The following is a 22411-nucleotide window of genomic DNA, read 5'->3' on the forward strand; positions in this document are numbered from 1 at the left end:
ACAACACAGAGAACTACGACCCAGATTACGACTTCCTCCACCAGGACTTGTCAGTGGGGGACAACCTGCCCCCCGCCCCAGTGGGAGGGTGCCTGAGCCCCCTGCCTGAGTCTCACAGCGAGTCCTCTTCCCCTGTCCCCGGACAGCATCCCTCACATCCCCGCTTCAGTGCTCCTCCACCCCAGCAGGTCCCAGAATACTGGAGCCCCCAGCCCAATCAAATGAACCCCTTACACTCATCCCGTATTAGCGCACCTCCTGCCCTGCCCCAGAAGAAGCGGCGCAGCACCCAGGTCTCGCCCTTCCCTGACGGGAGCAGCGGGTCGCGGGTGCTGTACGAGCGTTACCCCTCCCAATACGACAACTTGTCAGAGGAGGAGCTGCACCCTACGCCTCCCTTCCCCCTCTTCACGCCCATCTCGCCCATGCCCCAGACCAACGGGGGCGTGTTTGTTGCCCAGTACATGGCCAGCGAGAATGCAGATGTCCCCGCCAGCCCACCGCCACTGCCAGAAAAGAAGAGCAAACACAGTAAGTGAGAGGAGGAGGGGGGACGGACATAATGAGGGAGCGAGGGCAGGGAAGGCAGGAGACAGACCCTCAAACGAGACGGTTGAATCGAGGCCACAAAGGCGAGGGAGGGATAAAGAGACTAATGAAGGGAAGAATGAAGCAAGGGATGAGGTTGAGTTAGGAAGGGACATTTGGACACTGGCTGCACTTTGTAGTCAGTTCATTCAAGCATAGCTTATGTCAAGGAAATATTCCACTGTGAATAGAGGCAGGAAGTGAATACCAGGATGTGCTACAATGGGTCCGGCTCCAGGGGCACAGAGGGCAACGTTTGGTCATTTCCTGACACACCTATTACATCACTTCCTCCCAAGCTACTGTATTATGTCATTCCATGAAGTCGCCCATTCCTGCTGTCTCACACACTTTTCACAACTAAAAATATAGCTACCATATTCTTTCTATATACTCTAAGTAAATGTGTGCATGAATTCACAATTGATATGTTATTTTAACATTTGTATTAATTCCTGCGAAATATGACATAAGTGGAGTCTTGGGATCAATTTAATGAACAGTGAAATTTATAAATTTATTAATTCAGTTGTTTCATTCATGATAGGATAAATGAACCTTTTGAAGAAAAAAACAGAAACATTTATTCCTGAATTGGTTGGAATTCAAAGCAAACTAACCATAACCATGGTGAACAATAAAGGATATGTGATCTACTCTCTCCCCCTCCTCCAGTCCTCCAGTACATGCAGTTTGTGGAAGACTACTCCGAGCCGCAGCCCTCCGTCTTCTACCAGACGCCACAGAGCGAGAGCATCTACGAGCAGCGCAACAAGCGCTTCCAGGAGGTCTACGGCTTCAACGACTCCTTCAGCAGCACTGACTCGGTCCATGAGCCGCTGCTGCCCCCGGCCTTGCCCCCCAAACAACGGCAGCTGGTGAGAAGCCCCTACGCATACTTACGCACATCCACATTCACTCTCTGTGCAACTTTGTGTCTTTGCCTCCAGAATCCCAAACCCAGAATGATTACCTTTTTCAAAAGAAAAGGGGAAATCCAGAATTTCTCATAAGCTACTGGGGCTAGTATTGATGAGAAAAACAAAGACTGTACGACACCGGAGGACAGTCTCACTAGCTTCACCTCCACCGAATTGAACACATATAAACTAAAAACAGCCCTCTGGAGTAGAGCTTGATGCAGATCCCCATTTGTTCACATTTTATGCTGGCTGGGAGGGAAAGAGTGGAGAAGATTGCATTCTGGGGCTAAACTGCATTCCAGTGGTAATCCTCATCAATTTTCTCTCGAGCCTGCTCCTATCTTGTTATCTCTCTCACCTATTCAGCCCCTCTTCCTGACTCTCTCTCTATCTCTCTCCCTCACCTTCTCTGTGACACAGCAGACATCTATGTGTATGGTGGTGTTCGGTTGTCACTGGGAGATAAGACCCGCCTTTATCAGCCCCACATCAGATCCAGTCCACTTATCTTAATCTGGGTCGGCGTCTAGGTTAATTGAGACAACAGTCTGACAGACAGTCAATGGAGAGAGAGGGAGAGAGAGAGACCAGTAGGATAGGCCATAGCTGGGGAGGTCAGACAGTGTCCAGCCTTGTCATTTGGCCCATTAGCCCATATTTTAGCAGAGGTGAGTTTTGGATGAAACCCTTGATGATCACCATTGTAGACCGACCATTACAAACTGGATTTTATTCACACTACAATACATGTACAATAAATTGTCCATGTTTTGTCTGACCAAGACTATTTCATAGTTGAAGTAATAATGATGTTAGGTTCTTAAAATTAGATGGCATACTCACTTAGGAACAGATTTGACACCTTTTTCTCACTAATGCCAAAGACATATATTTGGCAGTGACAAGCTGGTCCTTTAAAAATTGATCACTGGTGGGCCCTGGAGCTTAGTACTCATGTTGAAGACAGTGAACTTCAGATGACATTCTGCTCCAGGGTATAGCTGTATCAGAGCCCCGGACAGAAAATAGACTTTGTCACTGAGCGGCAGGCTTTACACCGTTCACCCAGGCCACCTCGGAGAGAGTCTTACTTCTTTCTCTTTGTCCATTGTTCTCCTTCTGCCACCACCGCTGTGTATTTAGAGCCGTATCCCGGGCTTTTATTTTCATCGTTCTGTTGTCTGAGTGGAGAGTCAAACTGTACTCCCCTCTGCTCCTGCCGCAAGGCCTAATCTGGCCTCATGTTTTGGACTTGATGAGCTAGTGGCCCAGTGGAATAAGCCTGTTTGCCTCCTCCATAAACCCATGTTCCAGGCTTACACGCTTTGGCGACTTTACACAGCTTTGCAAAAAAAAAAAAAAAAGTCATTTCGGCTGCTGCTCGGATAAGGAAACAGGGGGGAAAAAACGGAGCGGATCATATTGGCCCTGTTTAGAGCTTGTTGTAGTTGGCCTCGTTTCTCTAAAGCCCTTAAAGCTCAAGCCATAAAAAGGAGGTTTATTGGACCGCCACATCAGATGTGAATAGAGTAGTGTGTGACCTATAGAGGTCACAGGACCCACTAGTGATTAGGACTTTCTAGGAAGAACTTTGACCTTAACAGAATAATATCCTTGATTCATACTCTCTACTCACTCTACTGTAGTCTGTTCATTCCTCTATGGTACTTCTGCATGTCTGCAATCAATAAGCTGATGTCTCTCAGCTGTACTACCAGAGCCACCCTCAGCTTTCACTACTTTTACTTCACTACTCTGCTGCTGAACTTTGATTAAATCTGCTCTAATTCAGCTATCTGCTTACTAGTATAATCAACTGTCCCCTTTTCTGTCTTTTTCTTCTTTTACTCCCTTAACACCCTATTTCCCCTCTTTGCCTTCCTTAACCCCCATTACTCTCACTCCTTTTCTTTTCCACCTGTTCTATCTCTTTCTTTCTCTTGTCTCTTTTTTTCCCTTCTCAGGCCTCCCACTCTTCCTCCCCCTCTTCCTCCTCCTCTTCTTCTCTCTCCTGCCACCTCCAGCCGTCTGTAGCGGCCATGGAGGAGGCGGGCTCTGGGCTGGGCCTCAGCATGTCCGTCTCTAACTCCTACCTGATTGGCCAGGCATCTTTGACCACACCCACGGTGAGTCCCCCCACCCCGCCCTCATCTCCACCCCAGCCTGGGCTGCAGTGTGGCCCAGGACTGGTCCAGGGGCGGCCTGACCTGTGTGTGCTGTGTATGTCTGTTCATCTGCTCCGGCCATTTTGAGTCCGGGTCATCCTCGAAGGGGTTGGTGGTGTGGTTGCTGTGTGGCCTTAATTTTATCCATCCACTCATCCTGTGTGTGCATTTGTTTTGACAGTGTGAATTTGTTGTTTTTGTTGTGTTTTTGGCTAAGACATTGGAAATGATATGATTAGTGTGTGCTTATCTGTGACTGTGTGGTCATGAGTGTGTGCAGTGACTTGCTGTGGTCATGTGCAGCCTCTGGCTAGGCAAGATGTGTGTCCATGTGTCGCGCTGAAGCATTTCTCAAGATATATCGCGAAGGGTGAATCTTTAACCCGCTCGCCACTTTTCATTTTGCCTCAGAGATGCAGTCAGTCAGTTGAGTGTCTGGAACAAATGAATTATACACAAGAGCAGGTCATTCAAATATCACCGGAGACTGGCAAGCCTCAGGTAGGAGTTTAGAAATAACAATAGCCCTTTGTTAGTCTAGCTATTGAACGTTTCAGCCAAAAACAGGTTCCTGTTAATGAATTAGCTTGTGGTTAATAAACACCATCTTCCACATATTCCAGTGGTAACATAGTTAGGGCTGTGATCCCCTGACCTTTTAGTGGACCTGGCTGTGTGTGACTGTGGTTTGGTCAGGGTTTGGGGGTTTGACCCACAGTGACCCCATGGTGTGTGTGTGTGTGTGTGGGGGGGGGGGGGGGGGGGGCACGCTAGGAGACAGTGTGGATCTCCCTCAGGATCTCCAGAGGAATGCTGCACCAGATGGACCTGATGGAAAACACATTCCATCTTCTTCCTCCTTCTCTTTTCTCCTCCTCTTGTCTGCTTCATCTTCTGGTGTCGCTCACTGTCCACACTCGCCACTTTTTCTTGCTCCTATCCCTCTAGTCTCCCCCTCACCACCTCTCTGTAGCACATCCCCCCCACACACACACACACACACACACACACACACACACACACACCTCCACACCTCCCGTCTGTCTGTAGCAGTGGAATGTTTGCATTCCTGAACTCCTCGGGGCACGGCGTTTTGAGGCGATGTCATGGGAGAAGTAAGGCTCGCAGGGAAAGTCTAGGTGGAGGCTTTGCATGTGTTGGGTGGAAAGAGAAGGAAATATTCTGTTGTTCATTTTAATGTGGAAATATCTCTGCCCTCGTGTGTGTTGCTGCTGTCAAAGACCCAGTATTTTCTCATTTTGTCAGGATTTTTTAGACTACTGCTAGGAAAGAATGGGGGAAATGTTTGGCCTTCATTTCCAATGGATCCTCTTCCTGTGTGTGTGTGTGTGTGTGTGTGTGTGTGTGTGTGTGTGTGCAGGCAGTGTTTATCAGTGATCTGTGTGTGTGCTGCTCTGTGCTGGTATGCTGAAACAGGGCTGGTATGTACAACATGTTAAAGCAGGTTGCAACTACCGCCCTACTGACAGGCATCTCCTCACCTGTCCAACATGACCACACACACCCACACACACACTCATGCTCTTTGCCAAGAACATGGCTTGTCCATACGCATGTGTACACTCACACTTTAAGGCTACGGCTTCTATTGAGAATGACAGCGGCTTGATACCGGCTTATCTCCCTGTGTTTCTGTGTTGAACATGTCTGTCTTGTCATGTTCCATGTTATCTCTCAGAAGATAAATGGTGTTTCTGTTGCCACTGGTTGCAGTTGTGTTGCATTTTTTGGGTGTATGTATGTGTGCAGTGCATATCATGTTCGGGCACATCATCACCATAGTCCAGCCTTAATGGAGGTGTTGGAGAATGAGGTGAACTCTTTTCTTTTTTCCTTCCTATTGTTCAGCTTCTGTTTCTATCTGCTCTCTCTTCACCTCTCTGATCCCTTAGCCCTGTCCTTTATTTTTCCTGCTTTCATTCTTTCCACCAATCACAGAGCTTGGACCAGGTTGCCTTGACCAATGCCACCATTCTGGATGGCAGCGGGGGCGGGCCCAACGGTTCCCTGGCCGGCTCACTGGGCTCTGTGGCTGTCTGTCTTCCCTCTGAGTCTTCTCTCACTGACTCTCTCCACACCTCAGCGGTGAGCTCACAGTATAGAGAGACAGAAGGACAGATGTTGGAAGCAAAAGCGGGACACCTTGTCACTGAATAGATAAGGAAAGAACTAAAACATCTCTCCAAAGATAGATAATAAAATGACCTCTTCCTGTAGCAGATCTGAATTAGATTACAGCAGTTTGGTATTTACTTGAGTATCGTGTTCAGACGATAACATAGTGACTCATTCACTTACTGGCATCTTGTTGTCATTATCACTGCCCACAAACTGTCTGCTCTCTGATTATTGGTCTTAAAAGAAACCTAGTAGAGCATCTTGTACTGCATGTTCTTTTTGCCAGTAAATACTATCTATTACCTTTACAAAAGATGCACACCAGTGCCACCTAGTGGTCCTGATGACACTGAGCTGGGAGGCACACCGCTCACTGTAGCAATACTAGACCTTGGCTAGCTGCTATCTGTCCTTAGCCATACTTTGATACTTGACGTCTATCCCACCCTTAGCAAACACTCTGTGCCCCTCTCCGCTCCCTTATGCCGTGGTTTGTGTCCCTCCTGTTTTCCCGTAGAGCGAGAGCGCGAATGACGAGGGCGGGGAGGGGGAGTACGTGAACCTGTACTCATCCAGCCAGGCCAATGGGGAGCTGCCTCTCTCCCTCAGAGTAAGTAGCTGACCGCCAAGGTTTAAAGGTCGATTCCATTCAGATCTCCCATCACTTCAGGATATGAATCAATTGAAACGCAGCGGAGGGTCCGAAATGAAAAGTCTGCTTGAGCGACAGCTGTTATCGCTCGTGCCACTCATCTGTTGCATCGAGAAGTGGGAACCAGCAGCACTTATTGATTCATCTCTTGAATTGATCGAGCTGAAATGGAATTCGAGTGGAGCCAAACCTGACTGAGCATGCCTTGAGATTCACGGGCCTGCCTGTGAGGGACTCATGTGCTGTGATGGTGTCCGTCCATATGTTGTTCTGATTGCCTGGCTGGTGATTACTGTCCCTGACTGTGCTTCAACTGTAACTAGCATTTAACCTTGTTCTGATCTAACACCTGACATGTTGCTGCTCCGAAAGGGATTCTCAATGGTTCACTGGTTTTCAATTTTCCAATAACATTCCCCATAACAGCTTTTGAGCCCCTGTGCATGTGTGACTGTGTGTGTGTGTGTGTGTGTGTGTGGTTGTGTCAAAATTCCTTCGTGCCATGTGACTTTGGGTTTGATTTTAGGCATGTGAGGGTGTGGTACGGTGCAGTGCTGTGATTGAGTGAGTGAGAGAGGGACCAAAAGAGACAGTGAATGGATGTGTGGGTGATTGTCGTTGCAATTTACATTTGGTGCAGTGTCGGTGTGTGTGATTTCTACCCTCTGGATAGAGTGTGTGTCTTTAATTCTGTAATGGGTCTGTTCTGTTTGGGTTTTTCCTTGCTCACACTGAGGAAAAGCTGCATTTTACCCAGTGGCCTTTCAAATCTAATCCTAGTTAACAGTAATAGGAGTAATGTCCTCTGTAAACAGTATTTGAAGCATCCATCTTTCTCTCCACCAAATGTCTTGCATGAGGTCTTGGTGATTCATATGATCTCGTCAGTAGCTAGCCTTCTGTCATTGCATGGAACCATTCTCCGACGACATTGACTGAGGTTTCATGCAGCCCGCAGACGCTGATATTACTTTTCGCTTCCTCGACTAGGAGACAATCACGGCTGACGATGTACTTCAAGACCCCGCCCCTCAGATGCCCTCCTCCAATAGCAAAGAGGCTCTGGACAAGGAAAGGTAAGGGCCACCGTGAGGGTCATCAAATCCAGGCTTCAGTGGTCTTACAAGTGATACCAGATAACAAGCCATTTGAGCTCTTGTAGTAAATGCCATTGGTGCAGCAGAAGGTTGTGTGAGTGTTACGTGAATATCTGTGCTGATGATGGCGGCCGTGTGTTTTTAGGAGGCAGAAGTCAACAGAGTCGGCTGGGAGTGACGAGGAGGAGGTGGACGAGCTCTCCCTCATAGACCACAAGGAGATCATGAGCAGAATAACACTAAAACAAGAAGTAAGACAACTGCCATTACGGAACGCTAACATGCAAAGTGCATTTTGTAACGTTACACTAGCTCAGGCTTTAGTTTACTGTGAGTCACTCTGAGCTGCACCAGTCGTAGCCATTGCTGCCCTCTGGAGTCGAGCTTCAGAAATTGCAGAGCTAAAAAATTATCTCCCCCCCCCTCTTTCTTTTTTCTGTTTGGTGCAGTCTGATAGACAGATGTGTGTGTGATTATGTGCAAATGCTGGTCTTCACTCTGCAAGGTTAGGGGCAGAGGGACAGCAGCGATTTTAAAAACAAAAACAAAACAAGATACGGAGAGATCAAAAGAAAAAGGAGAGGGATTCATGGCCGCTGGTGACATTTACAGCTGTAAAAGAGGATGTGTTTAAGTGCTCTGGTGGTGCTATCATCATACACTGGTCTCTCTTTTTCTCTGTCATCAGTGGAGCTGGTGCAGGACAGGGAGAGGTGGGGGCCATTCAGGGCGGGGGGGGAGGCAGGGGAGGGGAGGAGGACAGAAAGGCGCAAGCTACATTTTGGGCTAGACTGCATTCCTGCCTTAATCCTCATCAACTCTATCTAACCATCTATCTCTTTCTCTTCCTCTATCTCTGTCCAACTGTGCATCTCTCCCACCTCCCTCCATCTCTTTCTCTCTCTCTCTCTCATTCATTTTCTCTGATTCTCTGTGCCTCGTCCGCTCTCTCTCTCTCTCTCTCTCTCTCTCTCTCTCTCTCTCTCTCTCTCTCTCTCTCTCTCTCTCGCTCTCTCTCGCTCTCTCTCTCTCTCTCTCTCTCTCTCTCTCTCTCTCTCTTTCCCAGAATGACGATGGCCCTGACGTTCGTGCTGGATCAGGAGATATTCTGTTAGTCCACGCCACAGAAACAGACCGCAAAGGTACAGTACAGGACACATTATGACTCAGGCTCACCCACATTTAGCATGTATGTTACTGTGCTTCTGGGTCACTGGCACTGCCTCATTTTGCTCTGCAATCATTCTATATTTAACACTGTGATTGATTTTTTTTTGGCAAAGTGTGATTCTGTAGTTTGACTGATGTGCGATTACTTTTTAGTCTGGTCTTATCTGAGTACATGGATCAATTTAGAATTGCCTTAATCTGTTTTTGGTTTAGTTATTTGCTGTGTGTCAGTCTGGGTGTGTAGCATGCCTTTCTGACTTTCTGTCATATCTTCTGTATTTCTTGATGTGTTTTCAACTTAGCTGAATCATTGAGGACTTGTGCTGAATGTCAACTGAAATATGCTGTTCTTTTCCCTTTTTGCTTGACAGATCTTGTTTTGTACTGTGAAGCCTTTCTCACTACATATAGGACATTTATAACCCCCGAGGACCTCATTAAGAAGCTACACTACAGATATCCTTTTCAAACCACTCAACATGTCACTCAGCTTAATTACTATTTTGTAGACAGAAAACTGTTTCTTGCAGTTTATATATAGTGATTTTTGTAAGTCTTTATTTACCCAGGAAAGACTTGCTGATCCTGTATGCTCTTAGTAATGCCCTGCTTCACAAACATTCGTAGCTGGGAACTCCCCACTACACCCACAGTCTTCCACTGACGGCTACTGAGCAACTCCACAGGAGCTTTTGGGGATTATGTGCCTTGCTCAATGGCACCTCAGTGGCAGTTATTTAACGCAGGGGAGAGAGTGTCTCAATCATGTTTCCCTCCCAGATTTTCCCAGCTGGAATCTAAACCAGCGACTGTCCAGTCACAAACTTGCTCCTCTGACCTTAAGTCTTTGTCTGCCCCATGAATTATTGTGTAACACAGTAAGAATGATGTTTGCAATATATTGGCTAAAGATTGATGCTGAAACTTTGAAACTGTCTCCATCACTAAGTGAACCACACATTTCATGCTATGTTCATGTTTTCTGAACTGGAGTCCATCCTATAGTCCTATTGAAAAGAATTGAGGGGAAGTGAATTCTTTGTTGACAAAAAGCTTTGTTGACAAAAAATGATATGACAACAACCTTGAATGGAAGATACTGTTCAAATATTGCTTAGCCCAAAATGAAGCATGAGTGTGTATTTTGCATGCTAGAGTTTAACTTTATTTAAATGTTATACCTTCTCAAAACGTCTGTGTGAAAAGACCCAAAATAATTCTTAAAGTATTTTGTAGTATAACAAAATTTGCTAAAAGTGGAGTGATGCACAAACTTTTAAACTTTACTATATTGTAAAATGCAGATCTAGGTGTGTTGTCATTCTCCTTGACCACAGAGCACATATACTAGGTTCTGCCACAGTCCGGATACCTTCAAAAAGCGAGTCAGCAAAAACACATTCTTTGTGCTGGTTCGTGTGGTGGATGAGCTGTGGTGAGTACGACTCAACGTTTCTGTCCTTAATCTAGAGCAGAGCTTTTCAGAGTGTGAGGCGCACCTCCTCAGGGGGGCACAAGACAGTTTCCAAGCAGATGTGGAGTGTACAGGAGGAAAAAAGTTGCCTGGCAGTGAACAAATGAATACATGCGGTTTGTCATGTAATTTATTGGAAAAATGGCTAATGCTGACATTTTAAATGGGCCTATTCTTTCCATTGTTGAAACAAAACCCATTATTTTGCTTTTACATGCAAGCAAAGTTTGTTGTGAAAGTCTATTTGTTTGATAAAGCAACAGTGGTATTTTAGCATCTGGAGAACATAGGGGATGCTTGTTAATAATTTGATAAAATCAAATTTATCCTAACTCACTCTGGTCCGTTTAAGCGAGCTGAGTAGCCCGCTGTGAAATAGGCTATGCGATCTCTCATGGAGATATTTGAATCTGTCCATTGACCTCTTGTGATTGGCCAAATGTAAAGGTTTTCAAGACCAGCACAGGTGGCAGAGGGCTGTAGTAGCGGCTAACCTACGTGTCAAAAATATGATGAAACATATAGTGCGATTTTGACTGCATCTGATGGGATCTGCCAATACTCAATGACCACAATGTTTCTACTAAGGTGCTGACTAATAACACCTCAATACCTGGCAGACTGCACGTAAACTTACTTTCATGAATGATTAATTGATGCTGACGGAAAATGATGAGGCGAGGTTGTTTTGTTGTTTTTCATTTTTGCATTTGTGAAAAGGAATACTTAATTATAGTAAGTTTGATTTACTTCAGTACACAGTTAGTGGCAATAATGTACATTTTAAAAAGAAAGTAATGTATGTAATAAAAAGCTGTCTACAATAGTAGCCTATAGCTAATAAGCATCATGTGCCAAGTGAAGAACCATCCTGTAACAGGTTTTTATATACTATTACTGTATCTGAGATGGTTCTTGTATTTGTGAAATAACTACCAAGGCTCTGATCTGTGATGCCATCCATCAAAAGACCACCTGAAGCTAGACCACTGACAATGAATTGGAGCCTGTTTATTTTGGAACTATTTTGAGCAAAGCAAAGCTTTTGAGCAAAACAAGTTTTACACATAACTAGAAAACATGCCCATATCCCTGCAAAATCACCCTGGTTCACCAACACCTTTGTTCCAAGCCAGTTTCCTATTAACTGTGAATGGAGCTGTTCCAGGATTTGTCTCTCGGTGGCATCAAGAGATTGTTGCTTCACTTGTTTCTAGCTTTTGAAGAGACTCTTTCTTGAACACACATCCACTCGATTATCCAAGATCACAGGAATAGCATTTATGAATCCCATTTTAATGGTTTTTTCTCTTTTAATGGACATTTTATGGTAATGAGCATGCATCAAGGACTGAGTTAACTCCTTAGTTTCTTTCCTCTTTCTGCTCCATCCCAAAACGTTCATTCCTCCCTCCTGTCATTCCCCCCCCCCCCAGCCTGGTGGAGTTGACAGAAGACATCCTGAAACAGCTGATGGACCTGGTCTTCAGGCTGGTGTGTAACGGCGAGCTCAGCCTGGCCCGCGTTCTCCGCAAGAACATCCTGGACAAGGTGGAGCAGAAGAAGCTGCTGCGCTACACCAACTCCCTGAAGCCACTCGCTGCCCGTGGCGTCTCTGCCAGGTACTGTGGGGGTCATGGGTCACTTCTCCCTGAGCTGGTACAGTAGAGCAATACTACTGTTAGGGTTCAGTTTCCCACACACTGTAAACGCTGAGGGAGAGTTTTCATGTTAAAACAAGTGTCGGCTTATTGATACGATAACAGACACAGAGGTATAAGTTGTTGTTGGAGCTTCTCTTGGGCCTTTAAATTCTCAGTGACTGATTAAAAAAATATTGATTTATTTATTGTCTAGTAGACTGGCCATCGGAAACCACAAGGCCACAGCCATTCCCCGATGTAGAATTAGTCTGCTGATGAAGACATCATCTAATTGTGTGTGTGTGTGTGTGTGTGTGTGTGTGTGTGTGTGTGTGTGTGTGTGTGTGTGTACATTTGTTTTTTTGTGTCACCGCAGGCCTGGAACTCTCCACGACTTCCGCAGTCATGAGATCGCCGATCAGCTCACTCTTCTTGATGCCGAACTCTTCTACAAAATCGAGGTACGGTGGCTCCCAGAGAGCCCGGCTTCTGTGTGTTTGTGTTGGTTATTAATCCTCCACATTGTTTGTTTGGCATGTTGTTGAATGTAGAGGCTTTGACACTGAGCTCCACAGAGCCGGCCCTGACTTGTTCCTCTCTCTCCCTTTCTCCCTTCAGATTCCTGAGGTGCTGCTTTGGGCCAAGGAGCAGAATGAGGAGAAGAGTCCCAACCTGACTCAGTTCACAGAGCACTTTAACAATATGAGCTATTGGTAAGACCAGAAACCCCGTCCTCCATGTGTAATGCCCTCTGATCTCATCAGGGGCTCTAATGCACATCTCACATTACCCCTTCAATTGTTGCCATTACCCTCCCATTAGTCAGACGTTAGACCAGCTTGGCATTACTGGCCTCCCACTCATGCATCTTTCTCACACAACCGCATATAACTATATTCCTCTTTACCCTGTAGGGTGCGCTCTTTGATAATTCAACAGGAGAAAGCCCAGGACCGAGAGAAGCTGCTTCTCAAGTTCATCAAGATCATGAAGGTTAGTTAACTCACACGTACAAATACTTAACACCATATAGTTTGCTTGTTGTGTGTTGCTTTAACATCTATATCAATTTCTTATTGTAGCACTTAAGAAAGTTGAATAACTTCAACTCCTACTTGGCAATACTGTCCGCCTTGGACTCGGCCCCCATCCGGAGACTGGAGTGGCAGAAACAGACCTCAGAGGTGAGACTGGCTGACAGCAGAGTCATCAGGTTAAGATTAGTGGAGTTATATACAGACCTGCATGTAAAAATAAAAAGAGAGATGCCTTGTGCCCAGGGATGTAGAGGTTGAGCCCCCCTACTTCAGATGAATGCGTGAGTATGTGCATTACTTTTCTCTCACATCTGCCTTCCTGTTCGTTCTCTCCTCAGGGATTGGAGGAATATTGCACATTGATTGACAGCTCCTCGTCCTTCAGAGCATACAGAGCTGCTCTGGCTGAGGTGGAGCCTCCATGCATCCCATACCTGTAAGTGAACGGACGTGTTGTGTGTCCAAATTCACGCGTCTTGTGCTGAAGCACAACTTGATAGAATGTCATAATTTATTTTCTCTCTTATATGCTCCTCCTCCCAGGGGTCTCATTCTCCAGGACCTGACCTTTGTCCACCTGGGGAACCCTGACCTCATTGACGGGAAGGTCAATTTCTCCAAACGTTGGCAGCAGTTCAACATTCTGGACAGCATGCGGCGCTTCCAGCAAGTGTAAGTTCACTGGGCCTGCTGAAAAGATGCATGTAGTCACTATATATTGTTTAATAGAAGACTGTAGACATAAATCATAGTTATCAAAACTGATTTACGATTCATAGGAAACATATCGATAACTTATGCCTACGTTATTATTCATGCAATTATAACAGCTTAAAACAACGCTGTAGTCTCCACACTGGCCGTTTCTCTCTTTCCTCACTAATGAATTATTGCATTAATCAAGCCTTGATCTCTTTTCGTCTTTCAGGCATTATGAGCTGAAGCGCAACGACGACATTGTGTCCTTCTTCAACGACTTCAGTGACCACCTGGCGGAGGAGGCCCTGTGGGAGCTCTCCCTGAAGATCAAACCCAGGAACATCACCAGGCGCAAGACGGACCGCGAGGAGAAGACCTAGGGCCTGCGGGCCTCTGCCCCGAGGCTCAGAGACTGACCTCCAACTGTGCTTCATGACACTAACTCCACTTTACTACAGACTGAGAGAAAGACGGATGGAAACTATCTGCTGGAGCTAACGGGAGACTCATTGTGGCGACTACAGAACAAACTACAGTAGACTGAGGAGTGGCCGAGGTTTACGAGGAGCTCTGCTGCTCTGGGAGATTTTTAATTGGGATTACAGCGGCTCTGGCGTTTGACAGGGAGAGATTCAGTGACTATGGTGAGACAGGAGGAAGCCTGGTGCCAAGGAGGAGTGAAGACGCTATCACACAGAGCTGACAGGGAGACGCTAAGGAAATAACCAAAGTCTGCTCCCTGGGCTCTCTGTTTTAGAGTGGAGCTGTTGTGTGTGTGTGAGATTGAGGTGAATGGTCCATTACTCCCCGAGACGCTCCTTCCTCTTCCTTTATGTACGTGCCATTTATTGGTCATCTTCTACACCCCGCCCCTCCCCGACTCTTGAGTTCCCCCTCGAATAGCAGAACCTCCTCAATGGTCCAGAGCAGCCTGCCATGAACTGTGATGTCAAAACGCCAGCTGCACTTAGAGAGACTGCTGGGGATGCGAGGGGATTTGAACTCGAGGAGAGGATGACCATTAGGGACTGGAACCGATGAGTTTGTTTTGAAACATTTTGTGTAAGAATCATGTATGGTTATGAAATGTATTATATACAGTGCTCCTTTTGTTCTTAAAAAGGATGTTTATGCTAATGAGAAGAGCTTAGCTTCTCCCAAGTGCCATACATATGTGCACTAAAAAAAGCAAGCAAAAACACAAAAAGAGAATTACTAAAGATGCTGTGATCTATGTATGTCATACTGAATCATTGTGTGCCATGTTCAAGTATAGAGAACCATCAGGCAATCAGAATCATGTCCCAGTCATGTCAGTGTGTAAGAGTGTTTGTGTGTGACTGAAGTCCTCGGTGACTTGTGTGTTTGTCATTCCATAATGTGCTGTAGTAAATCATTTTGATTCCTCTTTGGGATAATTGTCAAAACCAACACATCACACTGTGCTCTCAAACTCCAATAAAACAGCTCTGTTTCTATACATACTGTATTGGTCAGAAGCTTCATTTTCTTCCCCAGGATTCAAATATAAATGACACTTTGCCTTTAATACTTCATTTTCATTTATTGTTTTACAATGGTCAGTGGAAAATGAATTAAAAAAGTTAAGGCATGACTTCAGCTTTGATAGATAAAAAAAAAATGCAGCATTCTATACCAAACTAGGCCTAACACTGCTAAAAACATACATGAGAGTTTGGCATACATCTCATTTGATTAAATAAGTTATCAAAGAAAATGAAACCAGGGAAAGCAAAAGGACAGCCAGTGCATGTGAGTTTAAATATATACACTACTTATTGAGGTGTCAACGAAAAGCAAAGGTCAATATAAACGAGGTAAACCTCAATGTGCAAAACCACGACTAAAATCAACCATTTAAATAACCAGTGTCTACCTTCTGTTATATCACCCTTTAAGAAACAGGGGTCCATTCCAGAAAGCAGGTTCAACAAACTCTGAGTCTAACCCTGAATTCTGAGCTGATTAACCCTGAGATAGGAAACTCCGACTTTTCGGTTCCAGAACAGCTGATCTGAGTTAGTTCAATCAACTCTGAGTATGTTCACCCTGAGTTAAGCGCGTGCGTGACGATGATAAAAAGCCATCATCAATGCAGCTCAGATACTACGATTCACCATGGCAACAGGTAAATAAAAGGCAGAGCCTCCATTTTAATCCAGTGGACGTAGAGATATTAATGCATGTGTATGCGGACGGTGCACATTTATCTTTTAAAAAAGAGCCTGAGTCAGAGTGGGGAAAAGTGTCAATAAGTTAACACAATAAAGTTTTATTCAGTGTTGTCCATTAATTCATTTTTTACCAGACTTACATTTTCTTAATGGATGATAAAGTGGTGGAATCTGACTGTATTAGGCTATAGCCTACATTACATTTTAAATATATTTGTTCAGCTTTAATCTGACGGGGACAAAACACAGGGGTCAGCAACTGAAGATGAAAAATATAGTTAAAGAAATTTAAAAAAAATATATATAGATCAAAGACATAGAGACATGATTGTAAGCTCACAATCTGATCCAGTAATAATGTGTTTGGTGATTTGCACTTGAAAAGGTGTTGAGGTTAAAATACAGAAGATTTTACATTTTTAGACATCTATTTGTATCTTGGCTCAACAGCATTCAGTGACTTTATTTCAGCTACTTCAACAAATGTAGTAAATTTAAACATTGTCACTGAAATGCTGTTAAAACACGTTAAGACTATGCACCCTATTTAAAAAACTCACTTTCAAACTACATTCTGCAGCTGCACCACGATCCTGCTCACTCAGAAATATTAACATATAATCTCCAATATTATAGGAATGATGTTCATCAGTGCGACCAATCACATCATGAGCGATAGAGATAATAATTCATTGATCCTACGTGTCTAAAGCTTCATACCAATTTTGTAAATTTAAACTGAGATTATATATTATGTGCAATAAACTTTTCAGTGCAGGAACTGCTCTAACAAACTGACAGCTGTCTTGTGTGCACAGAGTCACAGTGTTATAAAAAAAAATAAAAAAACAACTTCCACAAAAAGGACATGCAGAGGTTTTATTCCGAGCTGATGGTGAATTCACGCTGTGTAGGCTAATATTTGAATGTGAAGGCAAAAACCGCTGTTCAAAGAAATGACTGATGCACATAAAAGCGGTAATTTTAGATAGTCCTTGAGTAACAAACTAATATCGAACCAGGATTTTGATTCTGACATACAGTAAACCTCCGCTAATTAATGCGCTTTGATACGCACTTTGATACGGATTGAATGAATGAGGAAATGAAACAGCGTGTCTGGCTCTGTAAGAGGGAGGAGACAGAGAGAAACTCAGGGTTTGTTGAAGAAAACCTGCCAGCGAGCAGGTTAGGTTCGCAGAGTCAGTTACCGTGGTAACTGACCCAGAGTTTAAGTTGCCTCTCTTTCTGGAACTGAAAACCCGGAGTTTCCCTCATCTTAGGGTTAACAAACTCAGAGATTTCACTAAACCCGCTTTCTGGAATACCACCCAGGTTGTCGGACCACAGCAATATTATGAAGAACAAAAGAAAAAAATATCATGGAAGACAGTGACTTGCGAAGTATGATCTGTTTGCTCATAAACCATTTAGTGATGCACCAATAATTACAGGGGAATTATGAAAATGTTGCAGCACTACATGCTTGCACATGGGATTGTGGGTGATTAAAAAGTTGGAGGGGGTGCGGCTGGCGCCCCAGTTGCTGACCCATCCTACACCAGATCAGTAGCAGCAATCCCAACTCCAAGCTCATATTCACAGTCTAGACATCCATGCGCGCGCGCACACACACACACACACACACACACACACACACACACACACACACACACACACACACACACACACACACACACACACACACACACACACACACACAATCTCAGTGGGGGCGACTACTGGGCTCCAGCAGGACCCTCTTTCCTGGAGGATTCAAAGCTCCATTCTGCAGGTCGCCCTGCTCAGAAATGGCCCGTTTGAGGCTCCGCGCATGGCTGCTGACAGACCCGCGCTGCCACTTACAGATGTCACCGTTCAGAATGTCTTGGATGTGCTGCACGATGAGGTTGATGGCCACTGGTGAGAGATACATGCAGATTATGGATAAAATTAAGTGAAGTGTTGTTGAAGTGATGTTGCACAGAGGGTAAGACTCGTTAACAGAGAAACAACTTACCCATATTGTCAACTCCTCTTGGAATGATGACATCTGCATACTTCTTAGTCTGAGAGGAAAAGAAAACAATTTAAAAACTGGGGGAGGGGTCGCTAGTTAATACTTGCTCAGGTAGGAGAACTGAATGTCTTACTCTGGAAAATAAACACAGTGAAGAGCAGGATACTTACAGGCAAACAGAACTCCTCAAAGGCCGGCTTGACAAACGTGGTGTATTGAGAGAGGATCTGCTCCAGGTCTCTCCCTCTATTCATGTCTCGCAAAACTACAGGCAAAAGCAGAAGCACAGCAATCAAGTCAAAGCAGTGATAGAACAATATCAGGAATAGTGCGTATGTGTGTGTGTGTGTGTGTGTGTGTGTGTGTGTGTGTGTGTGTGTGTGTGACATCAATACCTCTGCGAGACAGTCTAACATCAGAGTCTGTGTCCACAAAGAGCTTCATGTGAAACATGTCACGCACTTTCTGGGTGTAGAAGACAAGGATCCCCTCAAAGAGGACCACATCTGCTGGATAAACTGTGATTTTGTCCTCCAGTCTGGAAACATGCAAAGTTTTCTTACAAAGGGCATGCTATTAAGATTAATGTGGAATATAAAAAAAAAGTGTATTTCTGCTGAATCAACATGAAACGCTTCCTTCTCACCTGGAATGAGTGACGAAGTCGTATGTCGGCACTTCAACCACCTTCCCCTCCACGATGTCCTTCAGGGTTTGGTACATTAACTCATTGTCAAATGCATCTGCAACACATTGCAATAAATAGTAAACAGCATAACCGAGACATATTGCGGTGCATGCAGCATGTACACAGTGACCTTGCAATGTACAACTATGATGAAAAAACACAGGTGGAGTAAAAAAGCTGGGGCACCACCAGCCTTCAGACCCATCCTACATCAAGTCTGTAGCAGCAATCCAACCTTCAAGCTCCAATCAAGCTCCTTCAAGATCCATCCATCCACTCACACAATCTCAACTGGAGCACCTACTGGGCAGCAGTAACAGCCCTGCACCAATTCAGGGACTGGTTTTAGGTTAGAGGGTAGAGAAGAGTGTGTGTGTGTGTGTGTGTGTGTGTGTGTGTGTGTGTGTGTGTGTGTGTGTGTGTGTGTGTTGGCTCGAACCGACTGATTGGGCAAGTCTGGTCGAAAGTCTGGGCTTACCTGGATGGTCAAAGTTGTACTGGCCCTTCAGTGCCTTCGCCTTCTGGTCTGGGGTCAGGACTCTGTAGAAGCTGTCCTGGCTTATGATAGCCACCTTCCTCTGGCGATGGTCCACCTTGTTCTGGCCCAGGAGCTCCATGATCTTGGCACATACTGTGGACTGTGGCACAAAACTTCCTTTACTCAAGTATTGTTGTGTATGTTTCTTATCATGCTTTGTGATTAAACGGGCAAGGGCAAAGTAAAATGCAACTTATGATAGCTGTTGACATTCGTGGGTGACCTGTCCAGTCCCGTGTTTATTAGCTGGCAGCGGCACTTACATGAATTTGAGAGGAAGTTGACAACCTCACGACAGCAGTTAGCTGTGTGAAGCTTTAGGCGGTAAACCGTCAGAGGACTTATGATGGCAAAAGCAGTTAACATTAACAGAGCTGAAATGCAATGTCCCTGTCTTGGTGAAGAAAGAAAACATTTAAGGAGGCACGGGGGCGTGCCCAGTCGTTTGACAGTTTCAGGATTAACGCTAGTAATGCTGTTGCTATTACTAGCTAAATAAGCTAAGCTAGTAAGTGCGACCCGGCTAATATCCTACTCCTCGCAAGAGATCCTCTATCTGAAAAATCATTCACCTTGCCGCTGGCAGTTCCTCCGCTAACCCCGATCAGGAACGGACGATGTCGCGGCCTCTCCGCCTCGACCAGGGGTCCGAGAGCAGCCATCACAGGCCAGCAGGACACAAGACTGGAGCCGACTAGTAGCTAGACTGTTAGCTCGCTAGCTGAACCAACAACGAACTCTTCTCGCGAGACTTCAGAGGTGCTCTTTCAACCCAGACCAAAACAATAAAAAAAAGGCTTAAACTTAACTTAATTAAAACTTAATTAACTCGACACGTAACAATAATAATAATAATAATAATAATGATAATAATGATGATGATGATAATGATTATGTATTACATTATATACTTTTACATTATTAAAATATATCTATTAATAATTTTAGTATTTCTACATACCTCAATGACAAGGTTGGATGTACCTTGTGCATTAAAGGTTTTAAACACCCTGTACTCTTCATAGACTGAAACGGCCTCTACCGCTGCACTTTTTTTGTATATTGTAGTTTTGATACCTTCTATCATTCTTGACTTGATGTCTTTTTATCTTTTTCTCCAGTAGACTTAATGATTCCCTAAGAACGCCGGGCAAGTAACATTTACTGTTCATACTTGTATGACATGTTTGAAAATTTGAAAATGAGTTTACATTGGCTTTTACTTTGTTGCATTTGCAATAAAGGCAGTAGCTGGGAATATGGTAAAAACAATAAGGATTCAATTTATTATTAAAGACTAAATAATACTCTCACAGTATACATACATAAACACAGTATCACAATTTTTGTGGGTCGTCGTCTGTTTTTTCTGTGTCTTGGCCACGCTGTGTGTCTTCACTGGATTCCTCCACCACTATCTCTAAAGCAGCATTTCCTTCAATCCTCTTCACTGCCTCTCCTTTGGCTGCAAGAATTTCCTCGATGTTTCTGAAAGTATAGAGAAACATGGCATATGATTCATTCAGAAATATAAATAAGTTCTTGGTCAGTTTAATGCATTCCACACACATGCTCACAGGATCACACAGGTGCCATGTTTGTCCCCTCCCCCAGTGTTTTGTGATGAATTTCCACTTGCCCCTGACAACTTTAGTTCCATCCTTTGCCCAAACAGATTTTTTTTAACTGAAAGTAACTCAATTCATACTTTACAATGTCTCAAAAGTGCACTTTAAATACTTTCCACTTTATTTTGCATCTGTCTCAACAAGCTACATCTATTATTTTGAAGGAGATGTTGCTGCTGTCAAACACTAGCTAGTAATTTGTTCCCATAGACATAAATAGTGGACTCTTGACAATGTTCTAGATGCACTTTAAATAGCATTAGAGTCAACAGTAGCATCAGCAACAGTAGTATCTGAAAAACACAACATGACACTCAAATATTGATACGTAAATGGACTGAATCAATAAACAGTATGGGTGAATGTAAAGAGAGAGGCTAACATCAGGGTTAATAAGAAAGCCTTTTTTAATGCAATCATACCCTCTTTTATGGTTATGATTTTGATACCATTATGACAATGCATGCTTGTTGATTCTCAGACATTCAAACCCCCACTAACCTCTTCCCCTCCAGGTCAGAGAACCAGCCCAGGTTATCAGCAATAATGTGGTGCTTCTCACACCCTGGACAGGTCACTATAACGACCCCCTTGTGGTAAGCCACCTTGGATATCCTCTTCGTCGATCTGGTGGAGCAAACCTGCAACAGACAGATGTGACAAATGGGTTTTTGTCGCAGAGCAGTGGTTCTCAAAGTGGGTGCTGGGGACCACCAGGGGTCCTTGAGAGGGTTCCAGGGGGTCCCCAACAAACTGATGAATTGTTAAACATCACCATTATTTCATTTACTAGAAGTTAACACAATTAGAGAATGTAGAAGAATGACTGTTTTGATCATAGTTTTCACTGTTATCTCTCTACCTACAATACAGATAGTCATGGAATTCTGAACAAAATCATATTTAACAATAAAAATATTCTCAGATTTGGCTCCAAGAGACAAAATCTCATCAAATGGGGGTCCGTGGCTCTGATGTGTACTAAATGTGGTTGGGAATCACTGCTGTAAAGACTGCAACAACAACACTAGACAAGTATGCGACCTCTGGTACCTTGCAAGTGTAAACTAGCTGGTAATGTGTTGACTGAATCTGTCCAACGGCGTCACTTCTGATGCTTGCTGTAGTTGACAGTCCTCTTCTACTCAGACCAGGTTCGTCTCTGTAAGCAGCCGACAAGATGGACAAACCAGGCTTGCTGTGTGTTGGGAGCTGCCTTGTTTTGGCTGCTGTGGACGCTGGTCCTCCTGAAGGCCGACAGCGGAGTGCAGCGCCCGGTCCGGTCGGTGTTGGACCGGGGCGAAAACACCGCAGGGCCCGGCTGACAGTCTGCACCGTCCTCGGAGTAACGAATGAACAAGCGGGGGAAAGACACCTGTGTAAAGCCATCATGCTAGTTGTTGTGTTTACCGGCATAATAGCAAGGAGGTTCTATATTAGTTGCAGGCGATTTCATCAACGTGTGTTTTGTCGCGATTTGATGACATCACAGATCAATGTTTTGCTTCCGTTTTGGCGTCGAAAGCCAGTGAGAACAGATGTCTAAATTTGTAGAAAACTTCGTTAAGACGAGATGATAAGCACCAACTAGATGAGACGGGTTTTTTTTTACACTCTACAGGCTTATATCACTGTATATAAATGGTGTAAATTAGCCTAAATTATTTTGTTCTACTTTTTTCTACAGGTAGGTGGCAGCAACACACTTCAGTTCGTCTAGTCGCCGGAAACATAATAGTAGAAGAAGAAGTAGAA

At 44.5% G+C, this 22411-nt stretch overlaps 3 protein-coding genes across 7 annotated transcripts in view; 1 reads left to right on the top strand and 2 right to left on the bottom strand.

Annotated features, from left to right (window-relative positions):
- rapgef1b (Rap guanine nucleotide exchange factor (GEF) 1b) overlaps positions 1 to 15067 on the top strand; it is a 48949-nt gene extending 33882 nt beyond the window's left edge. For 3 of the 5 annotated variants that reach the window (XM_078287139.1, XM_078287144.1, XM_078287147.1), the window contains exons 9-24: positions 1 to 531; positions 1264 to 1466; positions 6333 to 6425; positions 7458 to 7543; positions 7710 to 7815; positions 8631 to 8706; positions 9106 to 9190; positions 10077 to 10169; positions 11645 to 11830; positions 12228 to 12312; positions 12470 to 12564; positions 12766 to 12844; positions 12934 to 13035; positions 13227 to 13324; positions 13432 to 13560; positions 13817 to 15067. In XM_078287139.1, coding sequence (XP_078143265.1) covers positions 1 to 531; positions 1264 to 1466; positions 6333 to 6425; positions 7458 to 7543; positions 7710 to 7815; positions 8631 to 8706; positions 9106 to 9190; positions 10077 to 10169; positions 11645 to 11830; positions 12228 to 12312; positions 12470 to 12564; positions 12766 to 12844; positions 12934 to 13035; positions 13227 to 13324; positions 13432 to 13560; positions 13817 to 13967 — 2198 coding nt within the window. In that variant the 3' untranslated portion in view covers positions 13968 to 15067. Of the gene's footprint in view, positions 532 to 1263; positions 1467 to 3475; positions 3638 to 5635; positions 5783 to 6332; positions 6426 to 7457; positions 7544 to 7709; positions 7816 to 8630; positions 8707 to 9105; positions 9191 to 10076; positions 10170 to 11644; positions 11831 to 12227; positions 12313 to 12469; positions 12565 to 12765; positions 12845 to 12933; positions 13036 to 13226; positions 13325 to 13431; positions 13561 to 13816 lie in introns of all 5 variants that reach the window. The other 2 variants (XM_078287152.1, XM_078287149.1) reach the window with 2 other exon arrangements.
- A 1228-nt stretch (positions 15068 to 16295) lies between these two features.
- uck1 (uridine-cytidine kinase 1) lies at positions 16296 to 19770 on the bottom strand. The gene is made up of 8 exons (XM_078287229.1): positions 19601 to 19770; positions 18969 to 19128; positions 18449 to 18545; positions 18198 to 18340; positions 17973 to 18067; positions 17803 to 17851; positions 17455 to 17702; positions 16296 to 17388 (listed from the first exon to the last, which is right to left on the bottom strand). Exons 1-7 carry the CDS (start codon positions 19688 to 19690, stop codon positions 17509 to 17511), a joined length of 828 nt encoding a protein of 275 aa, XP_078143355.1. The 5' UTR covers positions 19691 to 19770; the 3' UTR covers positions 16296 to 17388; positions 17455 to 17508.
- A 526-nt stretch (positions 19771 to 20296) lies between these two features.
- dnlz (DNL-type zinc finger) lies at positions 20297 to 22070 on the bottom strand. Its single transcript, XM_071927625.2, has 3 exons — positions 21710 to 22070; positions 21158 to 21297; positions 20297 to 20516 (listed from the first exon to the last, which is right to left on the bottom strand). Exons 1-3 carry the CDS (start codon positions 22046 to 22048, stop codon positions 20366 to 20368), a joined length of 630 nt encoding a protein of 209 aa, XP_071783726.2. The 5' UTR covers positions 22049 to 22070; the 3' UTR covers positions 20297 to 20365.
- Between the last annotated feature and the right edge of the window lie 341 nt (positions 22071 to 22411).

The sequence above is a fragment of the Centroberyx gerrardi genome, chromosome 2, assembly GCF_048128805.1.
Source record: "Centroberyx gerrardi isolate f3 chromosome 2, fCenGer3.hap1.cur.20231027, whole genome shotgun sequence".
Classification (NCBI taxonomy): domain Eukaryota; kingdom Metazoa; phylum Chordata; class Actinopteri; order Beryciformes; family Berycidae; genus Centroberyx; species Centroberyx gerrardi.

Bases quoted from the DNA above. Each gene is read 5' to 3' on its own strand.
- dnlz (XM_071927625.2), bottom strand. From the start codon at position 22,048: ATGATGGCTTTACACAGGTGTCTTTCCCCCGCTTGTTCATTCGTTACT. The intron at 21,298-21,709 runs GTACCAGAGGTC...TGTCTGTTGCAG, and splicing joins AGCTAGTTTACACTTGCAAG to GTTTGCTCCACCAGATCGAC. The intron at 20,517-21,157 runs GTTAGTGGGGGT...CTATACTTTCAG, and splicing joins TCTGACCTGGAGGGGAAGAG to AAACATCGAGGAAATTCTTG.
- uck1 (XM_078287229.1), bottom strand. From the start codon at position 19,690: ATGGCTGCTCTCGGACCCCTGGTCGAGGCGGAGAGGCCGCGACATCGT. The intron at 18,546-18,968 runs GTAAGCCCAGAC...AATGTGTTGCAG, and splicing joins GTACAACTTTGACCATCCAG to ATGCATTTGACAATGAGTTA. The intron at 17,852-17,972 runs GTAAGTATCCTG...TTTTCCTCTCAG, and splicing joins TTGAGGAGTTCTGTTTGCCT to ACTAAGAAGTATGCAGATGT.